Below are 25,099 nucleotides of genomic sequence, written 5' to 3' on the forward strand. Positions count from 1 at the left end.
CTCTTTCTGTAGTGTTGATTCTAGGAAATTTACTTGGAATGCAAATAAAAGAATATTTTTAGAGTCAATAAGACGTTTTCTTTCTTTAAATTAAACTAGTAGCAATAGTCACATTACTAACAATAAACAGCTAAAGTTATAATTTCTAAATCTTAAAACCTATTTTAATTCAGTATTCCATATATTGTTTTAATGCTTTTACAACTTTAAATACTTGTGAAAAAGCCTCATACCATCTGAAAAAAGTACACTTTTCTATACTTCAGGGATATAACATGTGTCTCTCCAACAATACTGAAGAGAAACACAGGTTACTAAAATACAGATCTAACACAAACATTTTTACTTTGTTGTGTACTTTGTTCTCTGGCTCATAATTCATAATCTTTTTTACTGTATACTAACAAAACCACTTTCCTTTGAAAAATCAAAGCAGTATCCGTTCTAAATTTGAAAGGTTTCCATGGTCTTACAGTTTTCCAGAAGATGAACAATTAAGTCATCCTGTGAAAGGGTTTAAAAGCTGCTGCTCTCCATACGAATTTCAAAAATGGGGGAAAAATTTTAAAACTGCTCTGGAATACCAACTTGGTTTTTGCAGCCAGATTTTGAAAAACAGAAACAAAAACAGAAACAAAACAAAACAAAAAAAAGAACCACAAGAAAATCCCCATCAACAAACCAAAAATAACCCTTTCCTCCCTGCCCTAAACAAAAGTTCTGTTACTGGTATTTATTATCAGGTATTTGTATCATGTGGAGCCCTAATAGTAACTAAAAGAGATATCTTACCAAACATCCTTCTTTTGAAATCCAGCCAACAAAATCAAGCAAGATTATAAGGAAATATCAGTTTGGAAGGGCAGACATGTTTGTTGGAAGAGAAGGCTTTTAAAAGGACTTCATAAAGATTGCTTACCCAATTGGTGGAATGCCATAACATAGAAAATTCCAGAGTGGGGGAAAGGAATTGTTTTATTTTCCGTCCAGACATCCTTAGCAGGGAAATTTAACCTCTGGCAATGGGAAGGTCAAGTGTAGGCAGCATAAATCTCCTTTTAATTTATGTAAGGGAAAAGCTTCTGTTTGTTTCAGGGTAGGATGTTCTTAAACTGTTTCTACAGTAAATTCATAGGTATTCTGAGAAAGACAAACTAACTCGCTGTAAGCGCATTTAAGCAAAATAAAGCCTCCTTTGCTGTAAGGTGATTGATGCTTTCTACTGATCTCATGTTTATTTGGTATATGCTAATTCTTTGTATCAAAGACACATCTTTTAGACTTGGTTCAGACGTGTTGGCAAGATGAAAAATACTAGCACAAGCTTTTTCGACAGCTTAGTAACCGCTTAAGATTATTAAACAAAACCTCCACAGTTTCTCAGTCGATTACATAGGGTTATATGAGATACAGCTACCAGACATTATTTCAGACTTCACTTCATCCACCTTGACTAACCAGCTCTCTTTTTCAAAGAGAAATGCAGAGAAAGGTTTTCTAAACTTCAAACGATTCAACAGCACTTCCAGCATTTCACCACTTCCCTCAAAAGTCAGAGTTCCCATTAAGAAGAAACACCAGATTTCTGTATTTTCTAACCATCTTGTTTCTATTATAGAATAATGGTAGGTGACCTTCCAAAGGCAGAGATGTTTTTGTGTCTTTGGTCTCCTAGTGCAACGTCTCTGATCTCCTGATTGATGATTCAAAAGTACCTGCTTGGTTCTTCATGAGCCAATGCAACCTTGAGATCAATACTAGACTTGGCAGCTTGCAAGGGTATTTCAAAGAATTTTAATTGCTCTTTAGAAGGTGCCTCAAAACATCATAACCAGACAGTCTTGGCAGAATCTTTAAAGTCCCAGTTTTCAGATGTGAAAATGTCTGCTTTTTTTCCCCCTCCTTCAATAGTTTTTTTGTGGACCAGAGCACATCCATTTATTAGCTGGTTTCCATTAGCAGAAAATAATCATCCTAGAACATAGATTTACCTTATTTGTGAGTGTACCTTATTGTCTCTGAATTAGACAGCTTACACAGCAGGATGTCTTTGAAAGACAAAATTTCAGTGGTAGAGAAATAGGAATGGAGTGGGTGTTGCTCATCACCTGTGATTTTAGAAAGTGTCTTGAAATTGGCATTCCCAAAAGCAAGCTAAGTCTCAAAAGAGCTAAGGTGATAGAAAATGACACAGGATAAATTAATAATTTTTTTTTTTTTAATTCTGTTATCCATTTGAAACAGACACAGCTTTGTAAAGTGCTTTCAGATACTTTGCCCTATTCTACCTTTATTGTTATTTTTTAGTTCTGTAAATCATATCAAAAGTTAAAAGGAAGTCCATGCTGGAAGAGGGCATCCAGATTCCTTTATGCCACATTAAGGATTTTTCAAGACCAAAGTAAACCACGTAAAGAGGATGATGAAAAAAAAAAAAAAAAAAGTAAACTGTTTAAAAGCAAAATTAACAAGCCAATAGGAATAGTTTTTTAATGAGCACTGCATTTTCTATTGTCTAAACAGTCAAGCTGTAGCTCAGTTTTAAGTTATTTGATTAATTTTAAGAGATCAAATTTTTTTCTCTGTCTTTAAGTGGCAAGCCAAGACAGTATCATTATCTTTTGACTATGAAACCCTGTTAATTCTAATTAAGAAATACATGTCACCCTAAAGCATTGAACCTTTTAGGTTTCAAAAATGAAAACCAAGGTGTTCACACTCTTGGATATCAGAAACACAACACCTGGAAACACTTGTTTCCTTCTAGCAGTCTTCTGACATCTCTATTTTGGCACTTGTACTCTTTCCCCACTTCCAGTCAAGAGATATAAAGGAATAAAAGCTTCTAATCACATACAGCTCTTACTTTACTGCTTCTAGAGGCAGGCTTTTTTGTTTCCCCAGCTTTGATTCCCATTTAAATGAACTTTTAAATCATACTGTGATAAATCTATCACTGATTAAATTACTCTTTATCCAGTGTTAAGAGTTGTGAGTGAGTAGGTGACAGCTATAGCCTGCATTTTCTTTCAAGTAATTTCAGCACAGCTTGATATCTGAGAAGGTAAGCTAATAATATTCCTTAATTTTTTTCATAGTGAAAAAATTTTATGCACTTATTGGCCTACTGCCCAAAAACTCAGTTGGAGAAGGAAAGACTGAATATTGCACATTCACACTTGATTTAGAGAGTATACATCTTAATGTTCAACTTTCATGCCAAGCAATAAAGATAGCAAAACTTTCAAGAGAGTCAGTTTTATATCAGGGAGTTAGTTCTGCTCCTTAGATTAAAATAACTGAAAATAATAAAACCTATTTTGAATTCCCAGTCAATATTCTACTTAATGTCCCCCTGAGAATAATCTGTCACCAAGATTTTTTTCTTCAAACATTTTTTTTCTTTTAAGCAGCAGTCATAAGCTGGGGTAGGAATTAAAACAAACCCTAGAAAAGTTAAATCAGGATGGCACTGCTATTTGAGGGCTTGTCCCACTTTTCTTCAAGCTACCTGCAATACCCAGGTTGATTTCAGAAGTAGAACTGAGAAGGCTCATTTTTAATAACCAAACACTTCTTCACTATCTATCTCATAAATCATGATGATCAAAGCAAAATATACATTTTATTTTTTAATTCTGACACAGTTATCTTCTGTATTGAGAAGTGATGGAATTGGTCACAAAGCACAAATTACCACTTTCAATTTCTTGATTTTTTTACCTTTTCTTCACACTTGATGTTGCTCAAGACTGGACAAGATGGATCCCTGGAAACATGGCTTGAATGAGCAGAACCTTACTGGACTATCTCAGAATGAACCAAACCCACATACATCAACTGCTGCATGTACTTGTTTTCTTTAAGAACATGTAATATAGTTCTTAGATGGGAGCCTGCCTTATATTTAGTAAACATTACTTTAGTGAGGGTATTGCATGCCTTCACTGTCATAGGAATACTGTCAAACTTGGTGAAACAGAATACTTTCAAATGATGTGTAAGTATCAACATCTCTTTCACTGTCTGTATGGTGGAAATATGCATTCACCATCTGTTAAAAGTGTCTAGTTCAATTTTAGTTCTTTTCTTCTAATTTTTTCTTACTGTAGAAGGACAAAATCTTGGGGAGTTTTCTATGATTCTGAAGCAAAGAAAAATCTACCTTCTAATCTGCATAAAAGCATTGACCAAGACAGCCTTAAAGACTATATAAAAGAGTTCTTGTTTTACTTCTCAGCTACTTCCAATACATCTGATTAGCTGCAGCTCTCAACTGCATTAGCAGGCAGAAAAAAGTTAAGGCACTTGTAAAACATTAAAGAAAAAGACAGCAGGACAACATTGCCATATTAAAAAACCTCAATAATTTAGAATCAGAATTTCACATCAAAATTACACAAGAGACAAGAGAACATTGAAAAATGAAAAAAAAAAAAAAAAAACCACAGAAAAGTTTAGAATACTTTATATTTCAAATGAAGACACCTTAACAGAATCAAATTTCATTGCTTAGAAAAGTAAAGTTATTTTGTAGAAGTATTTTCATTTTATCAGATTTAAGGCACAATAAGAACAGCATCTCTGGAAAGGCCAGACCTGGTAGTCAAGAAAATTTATGACAACATATATTTACAGAAGATATTTTATTGACAACAAATACAAAATTGTTACTCTCATTCCCTGATGTTTCATTTTAAAGATAAAGCTTTTCCTTCACCACTTTTACAGTCTTGTAAGTAAAGCATTGTAAAAAGTTAAAACAAAAAAGAAAAGTAACAATAAATTAAGAAAATGTGAGGAGGAGGAGGAGAAAAGCCCAACCCATCAAGGAGAAAATACATTAGAAGCAACAGAAAAGTTATGCAATAGAACTGAAGTATCATGTAATATTCTCCTTCCAAGAGAACTCGGGGATTTTGCACATTAAATAAAATAGCAGCAAAGAAAAAGGATAAGTACAAGTGCATTTGTGTCCCACTGGAACTTGTTCTTATTAACCAAAACAGTAGTACTCATCAGAATCAATTTTGGGATGCTTATGCAGAGACTGTGAGTCCTCTGTGACAGAAGAATCACTGAACTTGTCCATATCTGAAGGAGTTTGGTGACCAGGGACATCATCCACTAAGGTGTCCAAATAACTCCCCACTGATATTCCATCCAGTCCATCACTACAGTCTTGTAAACTGTTACAGCTGCCATGGAGGGATGTCTCCTGACTTTCTAGCAAGCTGCACAGGCTTCCACTCAAACTGCTGCCTCTGCTGGCAATGGCTTTCTCTTCAATCATCCACTTGATTGATTCAATACTTTCATTGATAAGGAGGAGCTGGCGCATGAGCTTCACATCAGTGGCTCGGAGATTAACCTACAAGGCAAAAGTGATTAAAAAAATTAGTCTTTTCATAATCAAGCCAAAGAGCAGGTTTCTAAGATTTTTCCTAGGCCAAATCTATTTCAGTAACTAGTAAAAAAGCCCATAAGCAAACAAATAAAACACCCTGAAAGCACAGGTATACTAAGACTTTCAGTGGAGGTCAGGTGGGAACCTGGTTAGCATCCCTAAGCACAGCATTAACAGGACTGCTAGCCAGTGACAAGACTTGTATGCACACTGGTACAATGATGTTTAGATGAGAATCACAGCTGCTATGACAACTCCTGGGGATAGCCTTTCACTAATCAGAGAAGCAAGACACAAAGCCATTTCTATTTACCATTACTCTAAGCTACTTACAATTACAGACATCTAGGCATTCACCCTTAGTTATCCTTATTATGGCGACTTGGGCAACCTAAAATTTTTAGTGTGCATAATTTGGAAAAAAGACTGTAGATATTTAGCTTATAATACTCCTGAGTGGACATGAAAATCTGCTATATAAATGTCTGAGAGTTAAAATATTTAGCTTATTAAAACTGTAACTTTCAGTTGTTTAAACCCATGCTAGATGAAGCTGATGAAATTCAGAGTTAACCACAAATTATAGACATGGAACAAGCATTTGCCACAGCTAACTAAATAGAAAGTGGACATTAAGAACAAACTCCTATTTTCTCACTTAGTTGTGGTGGTGGATGCAAGCACACAGAAGCATTAATACTAATGCACAGTGGAATATTGCAGTGTTGCATGTCACAGATATATCTGAGTTAACCATCTTAATGTTTTCTTTAACAGGCAAACTATATAAACCAGTTTTTAAGTTGCTTCAGCTGACAAATAAAGGTGAGACCTGAGATTTATATTCATTGCTTTCTTCTCTTCATCTGAAACATCACAGGCACTGGGAAAAAAGTCTGTGACCCTGTTTTACGTGCCATATGGAAAATTTGAAAGACTTCGCTCAACTGAAAAATAAAGAAAAAACAAGCAAGATCTACTGCATCAGACAATAGATATTTTATACAATTCTTCAAGTCCACAACTGTTGTACAGGAAAATAGCTCCTGTATTGTTCATACACAATGGACTGGAACAGAATCAGTATTCTCAGGAAGCAAAGACTGTATCTTGTTTTGCTAAGAGTGTAATTTGAACATGATCCTTTCCATACTCAAATGCCATCTTCTTAGTATCCCAAATTTCACTGACCTGGAACAGTTGCTCAAAAATTATTTTAATGTGTTTTTATTCTTTAGGTACTGCAGAAGATTGTAGTGGATCCAGCTGAGATTCCTTCCTAGCAGCAGGATTGTTTTTGTTCTCTATATAGGTGACCAAACCACATTGGTAGCATTTCAGTGTTTCAGCTCTTGCTGAGCAGTGAGTGCAATCAAGGCCTTTTCTTTTTTTCACTCTGCACCCTCAGCAAGTAGACTAGGACTGAGAAAGATGTTTGGGGCAGTTGACCAGAAATCATCAAACAGATATTTCTTGCCATACAATGTTGTGCCAACCAATAAAACCTGTGCATTCAATCTTTCCTATACAGCTGTTGCATGGGGGCTGGCTTGGTCTAATGCTGGGAAATGGTGTCACTGACTTTGCATCACTTGTTCATTTAATTTATTTCCTTCATTTTTTAAACTGCCTTTATTACAACCTAAATTTTTCTCTCTTTTGTTCTTCTAATTCTTTCCCCCAATCCCACTGGAAGAGGAGATGGGAACAAGTGAGTGAGAAGCTCATGGGTGCTTAGTTACTGGTCAGGGACAACCCAATACAAAGACATTTCAAGCTTTGCCAGTAAGTCTGCCTGTGTAACTGTCATATATACTCCCACCTTCCTTCCCCAGTCCCCTGGGGACTTCAGAATGACTTCAGAATTATTCTCAATCCAGTATCACAAGATTTAACACAGCTAACCTGGTACTGTGCAAAACAGCTCTGCCTACCATTCATGGTTTTAACAATACTGCCCATCTATCATTGTTTCAGAAGTGAGGTTATGAAAACAGATTGACCATTTTGTAGTTCTCCTGCTCAAGCCAGTTCCTCTACTCTAACCAATAAATCACGATAAACCATTTGCTCAGCAACTAGGCTGTCATGAAAGCAGTAAATTACCCAACTTCTCAAATGCAACTATACAGACTTCAGCAACTTGAATATTAACATGCTCGGAGACAAGTTTCCCAAAAGGCTGATTAAGGAAATGTTTCACAGAACTAGCACCAACATGACTCAAATGAAACAGTCCCTTTTAGATAAAGCAGACATCTCATATATTTCAGATTCAGTTCACAGAAAGTAATTTTTTTTCCTCTAAATACAGCAACAGCTTCAGCATTTTTGTGGAATAGCCTTACTGGAAGCAATTCTTTGAATTCCTGAGTACCAGAGTCGTCCTCTTTCTAGCTACCATGTCATTCCAAGTCTCCCATATCAAGAGTGTGCTTTTCCCAAAGCAAATATTAAGTAGTGTCGTATTTCTTTAATATGGTTTATTTAATCATCTGTTTGGTAACACAAAAATGTCAAAATGACATTTTTTGCCCCTTAAGTGCTTTAGCACAGACACAATCACATTAGCTTTTACTCACTTAGTAGCTGCAACCCATTTATCTTGGAAGTTGTTGGCGTATACAAGCTGAAGTGTTTTTGGAGTAAACAAGTCAGTCCAAGACGATTCAGCTAACAAGACTAAACACAATAAAATCTCACCACGCTTGACAGCTCCCTTTGTTATGGAGCACAATAACAGGTGCATTTCAGGAATAATCTAAACAGTGTATCATAGCTAATACAGGCTTTTCAGGAGTTTTTATAGCTGTCCTTTGAGTTGAACTAGAGCTATAGGAAAGGTGTCTGTTATTATAGATCAGTTCTCAGCAAAAAAAAAAAAAAAAAAAAAAGAAGAAAAAGAAAACAACAAGAGAGTAAAGTAAAAACTAATATCCTGTTACAGGTATATATTTATATATTTATATATTTTTACTTAGTTTTGCTCTGTATATTTGCAATAGTGCTGATCACAGGAAGGATATTAAATGTTTAACATTAAGAGATAGTTACAGCAAGAGAAAATAATGAAATTGAAGTGACAGCGTCTTTCAAGTAACACATTCTGGTAGCGTAAGTGCACAGATTAGCATTCAGACAGATCCAGAACTTTAGTCTGGAACAAAAAACTGGACTGAACACACCTGTCCATACCTCCCTCTCATACTTGCAGTTCTACCAAAATATTTCTTCCTTCCTTTTGGTCTTCTGTAATAGTATGGACAACACTGTCATAATTTATTCAAGAGAACTGATATATATATACCAACATAAGGATTTTTGTGTTCGTATATATTCAGAGAGACACACAAATACTCATGCTATTTTTATATATAATTTAGTGTTTTCAAGAAAGAACTTGACTAAGTTACTGCTTTTAGAATACAACTCTTAATGACCAGGACTGCTAAAAAAGGAAATTGTCACTTCCTGTCAGTCATCCAAAGCAGTGCATCAGCTGTTCCTAGCCCGATCACTTAGCTTTTGGATCAGTCACATGTAATCACAATTTGGGCAAAACGTGATTTGGATATAGCTCCCAGTCAGTTCCAAACACAGTGGGTCACCTTCCCCTCCAGAAATGGCAAAGCTAAAATGCCTATTAAATACACCCTTCTAATCTGCAAAAGCTGTTTGAAACTCTAGCTTCTTCCTGGAGATTATTTTCTTTTAAATTCCTGGAGTCACATGATGCTTCCTCTAACTACAGGAATCCTGCAGGTATATTAACGGCAACCATAAAACATGGTTTGAGGAAAAGATATGCCTAAGTTTATTTAAATAATTTCAGCTTTATTTTTTTCAACACTTTTTTGTTCTGTGCTGTAAGGAGTCTACTAGAAAAGAAGTGAGTGAACCTAAATAATAAGGTATTATTTTCAGGATAAGTCTTTTAGCCAGAACACAGTGAATTATGTCCTTACCATAGACAAAATCTTATAACTTAATGGATTCAGGGAGCTAGTTATGTCACTCAGATCAGAAGCTCTGCTCTGCACAGAATCTAAAGATGAATCTAGGGTTGGCTGCTCTGGAATCTGTGCTCTAAAACATCTTGAGTTTGGACACAAATCCCATGATAAGTGGAAGTGTATGGAAATTGAAGCAAAGTACAGTACTCCTGGAAAAAGCCCCTCAGAGCCTGGGCAGTCTTGCAGAAGATTACCTCAGATTACCTCAGCTTCTCATAAAATAGTAAATTCCATCAATTAATTTGAGATGCAATAAAAAAAAATTCTAACAATAAATGTCTAAATAATTTTTTTTTTGCATTCTGAGATGTCTCTTCTTCAAAAAAGCTAACCTTATTCCACTTTCTCCTGGTGTTATCCTTTTACTATTACAAACACTGAATAACAACTTTTAAAGTAACTAAGGAAATTAATTTACGAGGCAAAGGATGAAGGTGAGGAAAATAAAACAGTGGTTGACAATTACTCAAGTCTTATCAAGATAAAAATATAGTAAGAAGATATATAAGGACAAAAATCTGGTCAATAAAACCTCATCAACTAATTCTGTGAGATCATAACAAGCTAAAATAAGCAAATTATTCAAAATCTAAAATTCAGAATATGTGAATTCAAGTGTTATTTAAAGGGAGTCATCAAGCTAACATGTTTACAATAAGGATAAGTCTGGTGACACACACGATTTGTTTATTAAGCCAACATTTCAAAGCATGCAGTATGCCATCTGAAGGTGAGCAAGCTCAAAGTGATACTACAACAGGTTCTCAACACCAGTGAGTAAAAGAGATGCTCTTTTTTTCCCCCATTTATCAAGTCTAAAATAAAACCACAAATAAGAGATAATGTATTCTCCATTAAGACACAGGATGATTAATAGGCTGTGCAGGAGCTTCATTCTACTTAAATTAAAACATGTGCATGTCTTTAAACTTCTTGCCTGCTTCTAAATTGTCCCACTGATTCAAGGTGTTTGCAGTGGTTTTTCATATAATTATGATGCTTTAGGCAATGGTATTTCAGGATCAAGATGAAAAAAACTAGAATACCTAGGCTGACTTCTGAATTTCAGCTTCCCCTGAATTTGAATCTTCAGTATCTCCTGTTAAAAATGCAGGGAGTTTTATGTGACAGAGAGTAAAAAGACAACTTCACTGTCATTAACTGGAAGGCATCTTCTATACTCCAGTGAAACAGTATCTGCTTGTGGGAATGTGCCACATGCACTCCACAGCAAAGCCAACTAACTGTGGTAAATTCAGATGCCAAAACAATTTAAGCTAACCCAACCAACTTGACTGAAACTCTCTATAAGCTAACTCAAAACAATGGAGGTGTGGACCAAAGCCCAGCAGAGTCGAGGTAGGTGCTGCAATATTCATCATTAAGCCTTGTGTCCCTGACTGTGATTTACCTCACACTGATTTAGCTAAATTAAATTTCAGTCAACTCTGATAAATGTAGATCAACAGTTTTTTCTGCATCTGGTTTCCTTCAGCATAGACTTGTGTTACAATTTATTGCTGTATCATTTTCCCATTTATTTTCTCCTTGTTTTTAGGACTGTGGTAAGCTTCAGACAATGAAGGAGTAAATACAAAAGATACATACATATACAAAAGATACATACATATACAAAAGCTAAATTTATGTAATCCATTGTTGCTCTGTAGTTGTGGTTTGCTGATCTACTTGCCTTCTGAAAAGTGAGCAAGTTACACTGCTGTACTTCCATAATGAGTCACAATAAAAATACTGTGGCAGACGGTAATTTTTGATCACTTGATTTCTGACTTCATTTGCAAGAGACTGTTTACACTTTTGCATATCTTGAAGACTCCAAAATTGTTAAAACCCTCATATCAGATCTTTTAGGTAGCATTCACTACAATTGCTGAACTACCAGCTGCTGTGAGTAGTCACTGGGTTTTCAGTTTCTGTCTGCACCCTCTCCTACTTTAAAGGTCTAGCCTAGTCATTGTCCTGCTTCAGATTCCTGCATTTCCACTGTAATCCTTCACCAAGTCCTTGCAATAAATATTTCTGCAGGTCCATCTGTAAAATTAGGCAGTCACATAACACAGCTTTGAGAACAGTGACTTTTAACTAGGAAGGAGAAAGTGAGACCTTTTGATTCCACATCAGCCACAAAAGAATTTTATTGTAAGGAGAGCTGACCAAGCCATTAGCTAAAGCAAGGAGGTGGACAGGTCAGGTCTGAGCCACCACTGGAATAATGTAGGAGAATACACCACAATAATTAGGAAGCAGAGCAACTTCATGAGACAGTAGTTAGTTCAGTAGGCAATGAGAGTAAATAATTCAATGGGCAGGTTCCAAGGATATTTCTTGCAAATATATGAACAAAAATATTACACTAATACGGTTATCATCTGATACAGGAAATTACAATATGGGCCATTTACATTTCTCTTATAATACCCTATTTTATTACTTTAATTTTATGCATACTAATTGTTTCCTTATACTCAACAGGAAAATACATACCACCAAGTTGTGCAATTGTTTAGCCATATTATATCTGGAAAAAAAAAAACAAACAGTGAATCTCAAGGCCTTTTTTCACTTGCCTTGAAGTATGCATGGTCCTTGTCTGGGAATACAGGTGGGCAGCCTGCCAAGTGCCTTAATACCTTTGATAATAAAACACCAATGATTAGGATGAGTCATTTGATCAATAGAGTACATTTTTTCTTTTGACATTATATTATTTGAGGTATCTTGTATGCCTAAATGTAGGAAAAAATTCTCAGTGGGGAAAGTATATTTTTATTTGTTTTAGCTTTTTGGCCATCTCTATTTTTCTGTGAAAAAGAAGAAACTATTTAAGCATCTCCTAAGCAGATATGACAATGATTGTCAAAAAGAAACATGAGGTACCAACTGAGAGCAAGAAGAAGGAAAAGAAAAAGTTAATTAGTTAGGTTCTTATTTCCTTATCTCCCGTCCAAGTAAAACAAATGTTAAATGAGCTTTTTAAGTAAGCGGAAGTATCACAGAATTCAGAGAAACATCTAGTCTCAGTAGGATGAAAAATATAAAAGGAAAATCCTGACTTTTTTAAAGTTAAGGAACATGAAAGGGAGCAGTGACAAAATGTAGGGATCTGTGAAAAGGAAAAACTTCTAATGCTGCCGGAAGGTTTTACTGAATGCTTCCAAATATCTCATTCTACTGTTATAAAAACATCATCTGACCTTAGAAATGTATCTGCTATGACAAAGGTGAACATGTCCAGAACAATCCATAATATGGACCCACATTTGCTGACAGACAAGATAACTCCACTGCAAACATTCTGGTCAATATGAAGCTGCAACATTTGGCTGCGGGTGTCAGAAAGTGTTACAGCAGATGGACAATCACAGCATCATTACAGTGTTCTGGACATCAGCCACAATGCAGGGTTGCATGTATCTTCTGACCAACATGAGACAGCACTGGGGCTCAAAAACATACCTAATTTATTTTCTTTTTCATTGGATTTAACTCTCTGCCTTATTTATGTTTGTCTTGAATAAAATACAATCTTGGAAAAACTATGCAAAAAACCGAAAAAATATAATAACCACTCTATATCTCTGTTGATCCCTTCAAAATTAATTACTTTTAATACTGGGATTGTATGCTCAAAAGCATATAACTAAAATAAAAGATTATGAGGTTTTCCCACAGGTATATCCAAAGTTTGAAAATAGTGTATAAAGGTATTTATGAATACACCTTCACAGAAATAACAGCAAAGTTTGAAAACATTTTAAAACGTAAAAGAGAAGGAAAAAAACCCTAAAAAAAGTAATCAGAACACTCAATTTATTTCATTAAATCACAACTGAGACACAGTAACAGTAATACTTGGGAGAAATCGGAAATCTCTTGAAATTCCAGTCTGCTTTCACAATACCACTGGAGAGACAGATACAATTTAAAATAAAAAATCTAAAATAAAAATGAGTCAGTATCTTAAAAAATAAGGGGCCTTGGTTTTTTCTTTATGTTTACTTTGTGAACTCTTTTGAAGTTTCATGTCTTTCAAATTCAGCTTAATTTTTTTTTTCACGCAAAACTTCACCCAGATCTCCTCAGTGATGTAATCACCGTTCTCCTAAAATATGGTCCCTACACAGTCTTTATATCTCTCTGGCAGTACTAGCAAATTTGAGGTCTTTCAGGTAACATCAAGCTCCCTAATTTGAGTCTTTTTAACAAAAACACCTTTTCAAACTTCTATGTATCTATGAAAAATTAAAAAAATTTAGTTTTTCCTCATCCATTAGGAAGGTACCAAACAGCTGGCAGCTAACCTGCATCTGGGATCTATAGGTTAAAAATCTAGGACCAAACAACTGGTTACAACCATTTCTAGCAAGCTGAAATACTGAAACTGGCCAGGACAACAAGCCAAGAAGGCTGCTGAGAACTACACCAGCTGAAATTTTTTAGTCCTTTTGGCTCAAAACCCCAAAGACCCCTTTGTTTCCCACAGAACACATCACAGCAATGCATTCTGGAGGTCATAAAGCATGATTATCAATCTATATTAACAATTAAACAGACACAGCCTATGTTTCCAGGCAAGGATGTGCGAAGGCAGTAAGAGTAATCAGTCATGAACTATAAACTTCAAGAAAAAACCAGGCACTCTAGGTAACATTATCTTTCATTATTATTTGATCCTTTCTCTGATTAATACTATTATCCATACAATATATTTCAGTCCTCAGCTTCTCCTACACCACTCTACCTCATGTCATATTGCTCTTTTCATACTTAAACCTGTTCTTAGTGAAGACTTCATTATAGACAAGCACTGGGACATTGTGGTTTGATTCTAGTTCAGCAAAGAATATTAACCATAAATATCAATGCAATTATCAGATGTATGAGTAGCTTTGCAAGGAATCAAGGTCATTGCTTACACTTCCCATTCCTTCTTCTACCGAGGAAGTACTATCTACTAAGCTAGCTGGGGAGGAAAAATGAGGTTCAAGACTTGCAAAACGTGGCTAGGAAAAGACCAATATGGCCTTTCTGAATAATCAAGGGTAACGTGGGAAAAGAGAACTAGCCAAGGAAACAACACAGCAGATTTGAACTAGAGAAGTTTGTTTGTATTTGAAAAGGGCTTGTAACAGCTCATCCAAAGTAATTTTGTTATTAAACTTCACCAGAGCACAAATTAATAAAAATGAAGTAGAGAAATTACAGAAGATCAAGGACCATAGTGTTGCTTTGGTTGTGTTTTTTTCCTTGCCTGAAATGGGTAGACTGATGCTCCACACTGAATGCCTAAGCAGCTTTATGAAGTTACCATCACAAGCTACCTCATCTGGCTATGGGGAAAACAGTGACCATGCCTTTACTCCCCTGCCTCAGACACAGCAACCAGTGGCAGGTATGAAATGTAAATTCCACTAGCCTTTGAAGAACATCACTATTGCTTTGGTATGCTAGTAGTACTGCTCTTCTATTGCAAAGGGGCTCTCTTCTTTCTTTGCTGTAGCAGGATTTACATTTTTCTCTTACAAACCCTTAACACCAAAAACCTGCCACACCACTTGGAATAAAAATATTTCCATGCACTGCACAATTCTGCCATGATACATGGACAAGCAATTAACAATCACAGTGGTGTGCTAGGAAGAGCAGGAAAAGTCCTGTAAAAGTTATTCTGGCTTTGTATTTGCTCCTCTCATAGCTGTAAGAGTTTCAAGAAGACTAGAAAAATAGTCTGAAGTTTACAATGATTCCCTGAATGACTTCTCCAAGTTGTCATGTTTTTGTGCAGATCCATTTAAATCCCATTAGTCAGAAAATCTTTCTGCCCATGAAAAGGATTCTTTAACACCAAAACCAACATAAACCACTGCTGCTGTTTTATTATTAATCACTTAGTTCTAAACATGCACTGTTTGCCTTTGTCTAACGAAGAAAATGGTCTGTATCAGCTGCCAAATTCCAAAGGGTGTTTCAATGTGGCTGAACAGGCCTTCTCCAGGCACTCTTATAAAGGTACATATTAATCTCACTCCAGGAAGAACACTAGATATTCAGAATCAGAGACTCACAAAAGAGTTGGGACCTCTGAAGATCATTTAATCTCTTCTCACCCCTATGGCAAGTAGAAGAGGATTGAGTCCAGGCAGAAGAGGTAGACTCTACAACCTCTCTGGGCACTCTGTTCCAGTGCTCAGTCACCCTCAAAGTAAAAGAGCTTTTCCTTGTATTCGGATGGAACCTCCTGTATTTCAGTTTGTGCTCATTGTCCCTTGTCCTGTCACTGAGTACCACTGAAGAGAGTCGGGTCCCATCTCCTTGACAGCTGCCCATAAGATATTTGTATACATTGGTAAGATCCCTGTTCAGTTGTCTCTTTTCCAGGCTAAACTGGCCCTGTTTCTTCAACTTTCCCCGTAAGAGAAATGATGCTCCAGACCCCTACTCATCTTTATATCCCAGTGCTGGAGCGGCTGTCCATTTCTTCCCTGTCTTAAACTGGAAAGCCCAAAATCGATCTCCAAACAGCACTCCAGATATGGCCTTACCAGGGCTGAGGAAAGGCAGGGTATGTACATAATTTTCACTATTCTAAACAGGTGGCTAAGTAATACAGATCCTATTCCTCCTTCCACAGAATTGCTTCACAGTTTCCTCCTTGGTGTCATGACTGGTTTTTTTTTCTAGTAATTTATAATTATTGGAAGGATCAAGGTCTGAGTCTGAAGTTTTTAAATTAAAAAGTCTTTGAAACTGAATATTAAAAAAGTCATGTCCAGTGTTTGCTGTATCTCATAAGCAGGTGTCTGATCTAACAAACGCAGTGCAACTATCTCAAATACAACACTTCTTTAAACCAATGGAAATTCTGTAGGAAGACCAAAAAAAAAAAAAATAAAAAAAAAAAAATAAAAAAACCAAAGCAACCAAGCTGTTCTATTTTTGATTCTACCTTGGGGTAAAAATGTGTAAGCTTGGAAACTCATTGCATTCTAGTTCTTGGATGTGTTTCCTTCTGTACCAAAAGAGAGACAGGTTTCATAGCCAAATCAGAATGCAGTAAAATGTCTCTTCTGGAAGCATCTGAATCATGAACATAGCTGAAATCTAACAACAGCAAACAAAATCACAAAATATGTCAGTAAAGTGTTTATAGAATCTGACACCCCCAGTAGTTAATTAGCAATTTACCATAGCTTTAAAGTCACTAAATGCTTTCACTTCATCTGGCACTGCACCCAGCAGGGCCATACAGCATGGAGAGGAGTTTATTGTATAGGTTGACAAGCGAAATATTCAGATAACTTCCCTGGCAGCTTAGCTAGTTAGTGTTTACAGTTAGCTTAAGAAATGTGCCATACCATTCTCCTGACAAACTGTAAGTGTTAAGAAAGGCTAAGATGGTGGGGGAACACAAGAATAGGGCTGCTGAGGCCAGGGTTGCATTGGTGTGCCAGTATACTCTTCTCTGTTTATGGAAGCTCTAGGCAAGTCTGCATATGCTGACAAAACGTTGTAGCTGACTTTATATACTCATATAGCTGACATATATATACTGTCTTTCCTTATCTTCTTCTGTGAAAGAGAGAGCTACATCAAAGGGGGGGGGATCCTCAGACGCATTTTATTCCACACACTCATCTGCAGGCAGGCAACAGAGGGACTCAGCACTGAACACAGAACAAGTGATCTGTGAAATAAATGGCTGTCTCAATATCCTTCTAGATTTGAAAAAGCCTGAAAGCTTGAACTGTGCTGTTTATATCTTTCAAAGGTGTAATACAAGATGGCTTATGGACCCTCTGGATGTGTTTTGGTCACTTGTGTTTTGGTCACCTAATCAGATTAGGGCTGATTTTAGTTGCTTACCACGAACACTTCCACCATGGGAAAAAGCTTATAATTAGAAGCCACATTTATAAGGCTGAATAAAAAAAGCTATGAGTCTGTCTTCACAACAAAAAAGTTTCCCTTTTATTATAAGATTGTCTGTAATTTTATGATCAGAGTTCTTCATCTTTACAACAATAAACTGAGAACCATCTTTTGGAACTGCTTACATATACTAAGTATAACTTCCATTTTTATAAATGAAAGTTAAATCCATCAGAGAAATTGCACTCAGTTTAATTGAATTCCAATTGCTTTTCAACAGCTCAGATCCTCTGTCATTTTACTCCTGTAACTTCATCTTCATATGCTTCAGATTCAGTAACCAGCCTCAAGACATGGCCAGAAATGAAACACATGGAAAATAAACACATCCACTGTGGAAAGTTTATTAGGTTTTGATCTCGGGGGTAGAGAACAAACAAATAATCTAGTAAACTTGAAAACACGAATTGAAAATGCTTTTCTTTTCTTTTACTATTTACTGTTTGGAAAAAGAAAGTATTGAAGAGTAGTAGAAATGTACTTATTGGCCATCACCTCTGCTTAATATATATATATGGTATCATGCATTTCAAGTTTTTCCTGCTCATGTAAAAAAGGTAATTTTAAATTGTTTTTGTTGTAAATAACCACATAAAAGAAAGTATTCACACAAAATTACTTGATCAAAGGGCTTGAAAATCTGTCATATAAGGAAAGGCTTAAGGAAGTAGGTCTTTTCTCCTTAAAGAAGTCTTGGGAATAGAGGTATCTCATCACAGCATTCCAGTAATTTGGGCTGATACAAAGAGGACCAGGAGAGGTTTCATCTTAATACAAACTCATTTTTTTTCAGTGAAGGCAATCAACTGTGAGAACAACCTCCCCAGTTAGATGGCTGAGGTTTTCAAGATGGACAGGGTGCTTGGCAATGTTACCCAAACTTCCCCTCTTTTGAAAGGTGAAACTAGATGGAATTCTGAAGCCCCTTTATGGAATAGCCCTTCCACCCCACGCTACTCTATGAAAGCCACACTGTTATGCTGACTCCATCAGAAAGGTTATCATTATTTTCTAAAAGTCATCATTAACTGTACAACTCTGCGAAGAAGTGGTTTACTATTCACATCTTTCATTACAAATTGTCAGGAATCAGACTTCAAAAGGCAACTTCAGCGATTCTTCTATTCTTGAAAAAGTAATCACGAAGGAATAATGAAATTGTAATGCATATTCTCTGAAATAAATGCTGCCAGAAGTCTCACGGTAGATGGGCAGTCAAACCAGAAGTCTTGACTATAGAACCGCCGACACTGCTGTCATGATTCACACCAGACATGCATGTGCACCAAAGGATCTTACATTGATGCTGCTCAGTAAGGCACCAGCAACATTTCACAGACTCTCAGCCATGCAGCAGCTAATAATGTAAGCATATATTCATCTGTGCTTCCTGGGGACTTAAACCCTTCAGCAGTTGCTATGGCTGAGTAAGAACAGACATAAACTCTGACTGAGTAAAACATCGAGATGTTCCACAATTCAAATCCTTCTGCCACACATTGAGTGAGATTTGCCAGTCAAAATATATCTTTAAATATGCATTAATTTAAACAACTTTGGTCACCTCAGCCTTTCAGAGATTATCTGAAAAGATGGAAAACCTGGCAAAGTTCTGGCACTATAATTAAGTTGCAAATTTTCCTTATTAGATTTGATTATTTTCCCTAAGGATCAACCTACAACTCTATTTTAACATGAGTCACTGTTATGATCACTGCCCAATTTGCATTACATGCAAAAACTACAAACACCTCTACTACATCGTGCAAATTCGAGAGTAGAGAAGTTGCTAGCAAGATACAGGATTAACTCCTTTTTCAGAGAACTTCAGGAGGTCTTGGGGAAACAAGCTAATTTCTCTTTTTGTATGCCTTCTTTGTATGTCTAAGAGCCTCACTTCAGGGATTCATTGAATAACGGCTCATTAAGAAACTGGTTAATCAAACTCTCCTGCTTATATATTTGAGGCTTAGCCACTAGTAATTTTATATTTAAGATTTTATCTTCAGGCAAGTTTTAAAGCAAAAATTACAATTAATCTAATCAAAAAACAGCATCTGATATACAGCTTTGCATTGCTGACTAGGCACACTAAAGCCAGATCTTGACTTCAGTTAAGACAAACTGATGTTATCATACAAAATAGTGAATGTAGCAGCCTGCACCTACAGCATGTGTTAAAGACATATTTCAAATCACAGTTGTACACTTTATGAAATCTGCCCTTCAAAGAAACTAATAAATGCAGTTCTTCAGCAACTGTGGATTTAATAAATCTAAGCAAATATGTCAGACTCTTTAGAGCTGGTAGAATAGGGTTACAAAAGCTCTGTCCTCCAACATGAACTTCCACTGATGTGCAAAACCAATAAAAAAAGCATAAAGAAAACAAGACAAACCAAACAATTGAAAACACCAAGAAGGACTGCCATTGTATTGATAACATCTGCCTTAATTCCAGTTTCATTTTGCAAGTGATCAATGTTAATTGCCTTTATAAAACAGTTTTACTAAAATTGAACTAGGAGAACAAAGGAGAAGAAAAGTCAACTAATGAATATAGCATAGGAATATGCCTCTATCTCTAATGGATTTAGCCTAAATCTGGAATGCTCAGCTCCTTGAAAATAGGACTGCTTCAATTACTTTATCCTTCAGTCTAAAAACTGCTGCATTCAGTATACCCAGTTGGATGTCCAGACTCACTAACAAAATTTGATTCTCAACAGTGTTCATTGGAAGGAATCTCATTAAAAGTCCCAGCATTGCCATCCACTCCACCCCACTCCACACTTCCAAGACAGTTTATCTTTTCTGCCTTAAGTATTTTTAAGTAGAACATTTTTTTTTTAATTATTGTATGTAATGCCGCCTAAATTTGTAGCTTGCAAAGTGGCATTAAAGAGTTGATTTTGGAAACTTTTGACTTGAAAAAAAAAAACCCAACCAATTTCTTTAAGGGTTTTAAAAAAAAATCTCCCTTTGAGTAACTCCATAACTTGTGAAGGAGAAATGAGGCTTTAGAAGCAGTATTATTTCAGGCTGTAGAATGAGCCTCACAGATTATTTACTGCAGTGAAGGTTCATGTGTTGAATGCTGACCTCAGGAGAAAGGTACACTAGAAAAAAGGCTGCGGCTCTAAAGGTTTATGTTCAACACCCCAACAGAATGTTCTACCTAACAGACCATATGAAGGAAGATCTTAACAGTAATAACTGACAAATTTCATACTGATTCAAGGATCAGATAGTGGGAGGTATTAGTTCCACCCAAGTTTGACCAGAGCACAGTGTTTTGACTTATGCTGGTAATTCCATCTTCCTTCTCCTCTAATTTACAGCCTTATAAGTCAAAGATTTTCAGGATCCAATGTAGTCTCCATCATGGCCTTCATGGGAAAACAGAGGGTAAGAAAAGGGAAGTAAACCTGGCCAAGTAGGTCCATATTTCAAGAATGATACACTGTGTGCTTGGTGGGTGATTCCAGTGACCATTAGCAAATTCAGGCTTGAGATAAAAAAAACCACTCAGAATTTCCAAGTCAAATATTGTCTTCTTTTTATATATGACTAGAAAAGAATAACCTGATAATCTTGAATAACCTTGATTTTATACGTTTACAAGAAGTTTGTCTCAAGTCTGGAACAAGCAAGTAAAAAAAGCAGAGACAGGTCTATTCAAAATTCAGTGAGTGGGCTATAGAAGCTGCCATCATAGTACAAATAGAAAAAGAAAGCTTAATAGATGACATTTGGTTTTCTAAACTTCTAGTATTTTCCATTTTTTGCATGTTTACTACTGCAGCAGCTACAGACAACTCTTCTAGACCTCCTACACCTTGCAGCAAAGCCAAAGAACAATGCATTAGAAAGAGGTGTGAAATAATTAGCTCGATTTCACAAATGATATGCATTAAAATAGAAGAAACATAGAAACGAACCACAAATTTTACCAGATATTGTTCTTAAATTTATAAAATCTGCTCGCTAAGAAAATTGCAGAGGGGAAGCGACAGATGAAGCTGAAGAAACCCTAAGGGTTGAGGAAAATTGTGAAGATTCTGAGACTACAGAAAAAAATCTAGAAAGGTAGTTCACTTTCACACTTTGGATAACAGAAGACACAGACAGCATGAAAAAGGTATACACAGGGTACCAATTCTTCACAACTAGTCATTGTACTGCTGGTATACAGACCAGAAGTCAAATGGAAAGAGCACTGTAACTTAACTCCTCTTACTCAGCATAAGAAATTAGTTCAGGTAAGTCAGTCAGTCACTGAAGTGACAAATAACAGGAGAGGTCAGGGCTTTTGGGACTAAAACATGTTTGTGCTTAGGGCAAGGAGAGGAAAGAGAGAAACCGGATGACAGGATGAAGAAGAGGCAAAAGAAAGATCGTGACATGAAATTTGCAAGTGTGAAGCAGGTGAAGAGACCAACTCGAAAGGAAAAGGTGATACTGGCAATTCCCTCAGGTCCTCCCTCCCTTAACAGATCTAGGTGTCTTGACATGTAACATTCATGCCAAAAACTCTGGCTATCTTATTTGCTTCCTTTGCAGTCTGACATCCCATATATTGTAAGCTACCTGCAGGTCACTGTACCTCCTCTGCACAAGCTTAAAATTAAAAAAATAAGCATGAGATAAGCAGACAGTGTGTTACTCATTGTTAAAACAGAAACTCACAGCGATCATTACCCTAAAATCACAGCATCACAGAATAACTATGGTTGGAGGGGACACTGAAGATCATTTAGTCCCAACCTCCCTGCCATAGGCAGGGACACCTCCAAACGACAAGCACAAAGGTACTCACAATATCTCCGGGCAGCCTGCTCCAGTGTCCCACTACCCTGAGAGTAAACAACTCCTTCCCAACAACTCTGGAACTACCCGCTTCCATTTTAAAGCTGTTCCCCCTCATCCCATCACTCCGTGTTGTCAAAAGTCCTTCTCTCCAGCTCTCGTTTGGCCGTCTAGGAACTGAAAGGCAGCTAAAAGACCACCACAGAATACACTGATAGCTTGATTTGTGGAGATCTCTTAAATAATATGGAGCCATACAACAGCAAATGTGACTTATAAGCTACACCCCAAGATTAACATTACCACGGCGGCTGTTAACTCACAGAATATCCATTCTCTTCCCCTTTTTGCCCAGTGCACTTATTCTTTGAAAAACCCTTACAAACCCACACACCTATATATGTGCCTGTATGTAGGGAGGGAATGTAGTACTTGTGGTATGGCACTGCACTCGTTCACACAGAATGATATTGATTTATTTGCTGTAAATGGCTGAGTTCCAAGATTGTTGCATAAAGTTATCACAACACTTTGCCAGAAAAATCTCCATTCCAACCCGATCAAATTTCATCCCACTTTCAAATAACCTCAGTGGCAGAAGCTATGGAAAGTACTAAAAAGTTCTTTTGAGACCTCACATTAACACTTACACACTAATAAAAATGTAAACTAACTATACTCGCACATCTGAGGTGCCTTGCATTGCAAAATCATACCTGCTTGAGTGTTCACTAACACTTGGTCGCTTGCTTGCAAAGACTTTGCTTTTGATTTGTCTTAGAAAAAAATTAAGCCAGTTTTATGGCATCATTTTATGGCAAAATAAATTTATTGAGATGGTGACATACAAAGTAGGACAAGCACCTACACTAAGATAATAAACAAGTTAGAGGATCTGAACTACATACAGCATAGTCCCATCGCAAATCACTGGCAAAAGAAAATGTAATATTTAAGCAATGTATAAATAGTTGGTTTTTTCAATTATTCTACATCATCTGCAGCCTCTCTGGAAATAATTTAAGTCTCTGAAGACTAACGTCCAGCAAACAAGTCCCTGAATTCCAGGTCAGATTTCCAGCCCGAAAATATCTTGTGTGTCTTTGAGTGTTAGTCAAGAGCAGGAAACAGGTGCAATGCAGAAAACGCAGTTACAACAACGGGAAAGTAATGTATTACTTCGTTTATTGTTGCTCCAGCTTTCAGTACTTCTAAAGAGCGGACAGGAACAGAAGCCAACTACGACTCCCTGGCGAACTGCCCCGCTGCGAGGAGAAAAGCCGACAAGGCCCTCGCTCCGTGCCGCGCCGACGAGCGGCCCCCTGCTCTGCCGGCCGAACACAGCCCTCGCTGCCGCCGGCCCCGCCGGGCTGGACCCGCGGCGGCCGCTGCTCCCGGGGCAGGAGCACCTCCAGGCAGCTCCTCCTGGCCGCGGCCGGCGGGGCACAGCCAGCTCCTCGGGCAGACAGCACCTCCTGTGCTCCGAGCGGCAGGCGGCGGTGCGGAATGGCTACGGCCGGCGGCCGGCTACTCACCATCTCCTGCCTCAGGAGCTGAAGTTTCGTCTCCAGACGGGCCAGCGCGGCAGCGCGGCGGCGGCGGGGCCCCGGGGCCGCGGCGGCGGGGCGGGCCGGGAGCTCCTCCCCGCGCAGGGGCCGCGCCAGGCTCTCGGGCACTCTGCGCCCCAGCTTCTGCTCGACGTCGCGGAGGTCAGGCGGGGCGCCTGGCTCCATGGCTCGCCCTGCAGGGGCCCGAGGCGGCAGCGGCGGCACTACCGGCGCCCGCCCGGCCGCTGCCGGGGCGCGGAGGCGCGGAGAACCGCGGCAGCGCCGGGGACGGCGGGTGCGCCGCGCGGGGCACCCGCGGCGGGCACGGGCATCTCCCGGGCGCACCAGCCCCTCCCGCCCCCTCCCCGGCCGCCGAGCGGGGGCGATGGAGAAAAGCGGCCCCGCTTCGCGTACGAGACCGCAAAGCGCCCCGGCAGCTGCGGCCGGCACAGCGCGACCCGAGTCATCGCGCGTCCCGGCCGGCCGCAACTTTAAAGCCGCGGGCAGGTGGAAGAGGCGCGGCGCGGCCCGGCCCTCCCACCGCGCTGGCTGAGCGCGGAGCGGGCGCGGCCGGGGCGCCCCCGCACGGCGGGGACTCGGCTGGGGACCGCGCCGGGAGAGCGGGGACAGCGGCGGGAAGGGGAAATGAAAAGAGGAGAAAAGGAAAAAAAAGAGGGAGGGAGGGAAGGAAGGAAGGAAGGAAGGAAGGAAGGAAGGAAGGAAGGAAGGAAGGAAGGAAGGAAGGAAGGAAGGAAGGAAGGAAGGAAGGAAGGAAGGAAGGAAGGAAGGAAGGAAGGAAGGAAGGAAGGAAAGAAAGACTAGGAGAATAAATAAGAAAGAGGGAAAGAAACTAAAAAGGGAAAGAAACTAAAAAGTGAATGAGAGTCACCCCTTCTAACAGGGATAGGAGCGTAAGTACAGTGTGAATGGTGCTCATCCTGCTCATCAAACAGGTTTTATTGAAGGCAAGTGCATTCCTCCCAACCCTCTTTTTATTTTTTCCATTATTTTTTTGTCCCCCTTCTCTTTAAGAAGCAAAGCTTGCAAACTGAGTCCGTTGCTCCAGTTGCTAGCAAGGCACATGTTGGCTGTGCAGATAGCAGTGCTGGATGTGTCCTGTTGATCCTTGTCCCACGACGCTCCTTGTCCCGTTGCACTGAAAAACATTTAGGTGTACTACAATATGAATAACTGCATCAGTGGAGCTGCAGCTGATAAATGTCAATGGGGTTGAGAAAGTGAGGCCAGCAGCTCTGGGTGTCAGGTCCTGAGTAACGACTAGAATCACAGATTGTGGTATGGTGAGCTTGGGAGAACCAAATATTTGTACAACAAACAATGCTTTTGGTGAAATCATTTCATCAGTACTTTGA

The 25,099-nt window shown here is 38.3% G+C and overlaps 1 protein-coding gene across 1 annotated transcript; it reads right to left on the reverse strand.

Annotated features, from left to right (window-relative positions):
- Positions 1-4,452: 4,452 nt before the first annotated feature.
- Positions 4,453-24,184, reverse strand: LURAP1L (leucine rich adaptor protein 1 like). The gene is made up of 2 exons (XM_056514508.1): positions 23,715-24,184; positions 4,453-5,371 (listed from the first exon to the last, which is right to left on the reverse strand). Exons 1-2 carry the CDS (start codon positions 23,910-23,912, stop codon positions 4,997-4,999), a joined length of 573 nt encoding a protein of 190 aa, XP_056370483.1. The 5' UTR covers positions 23,913-24,184; the 3' UTR covers positions 4,453-4,996.
- Between the last annotated feature and the right edge of the window lie 915 nt (positions 24,185-25,099).

The sequence above is a fragment of the Oenanthe melanoleuca genome, chromosome Z (genome assembly GCF_029582105.1).
Source record: "Oenanthe melanoleuca isolate GR-GAL-2019-014 chromosome Z, OMel1.0, whole genome shotgun sequence".
Taxonomy (NCBI): domain Eukaryota; kingdom Metazoa; phylum Chordata; class Aves; order Passeriformes; family Muscicapidae; genus Oenanthe; species Oenanthe melanoleuca.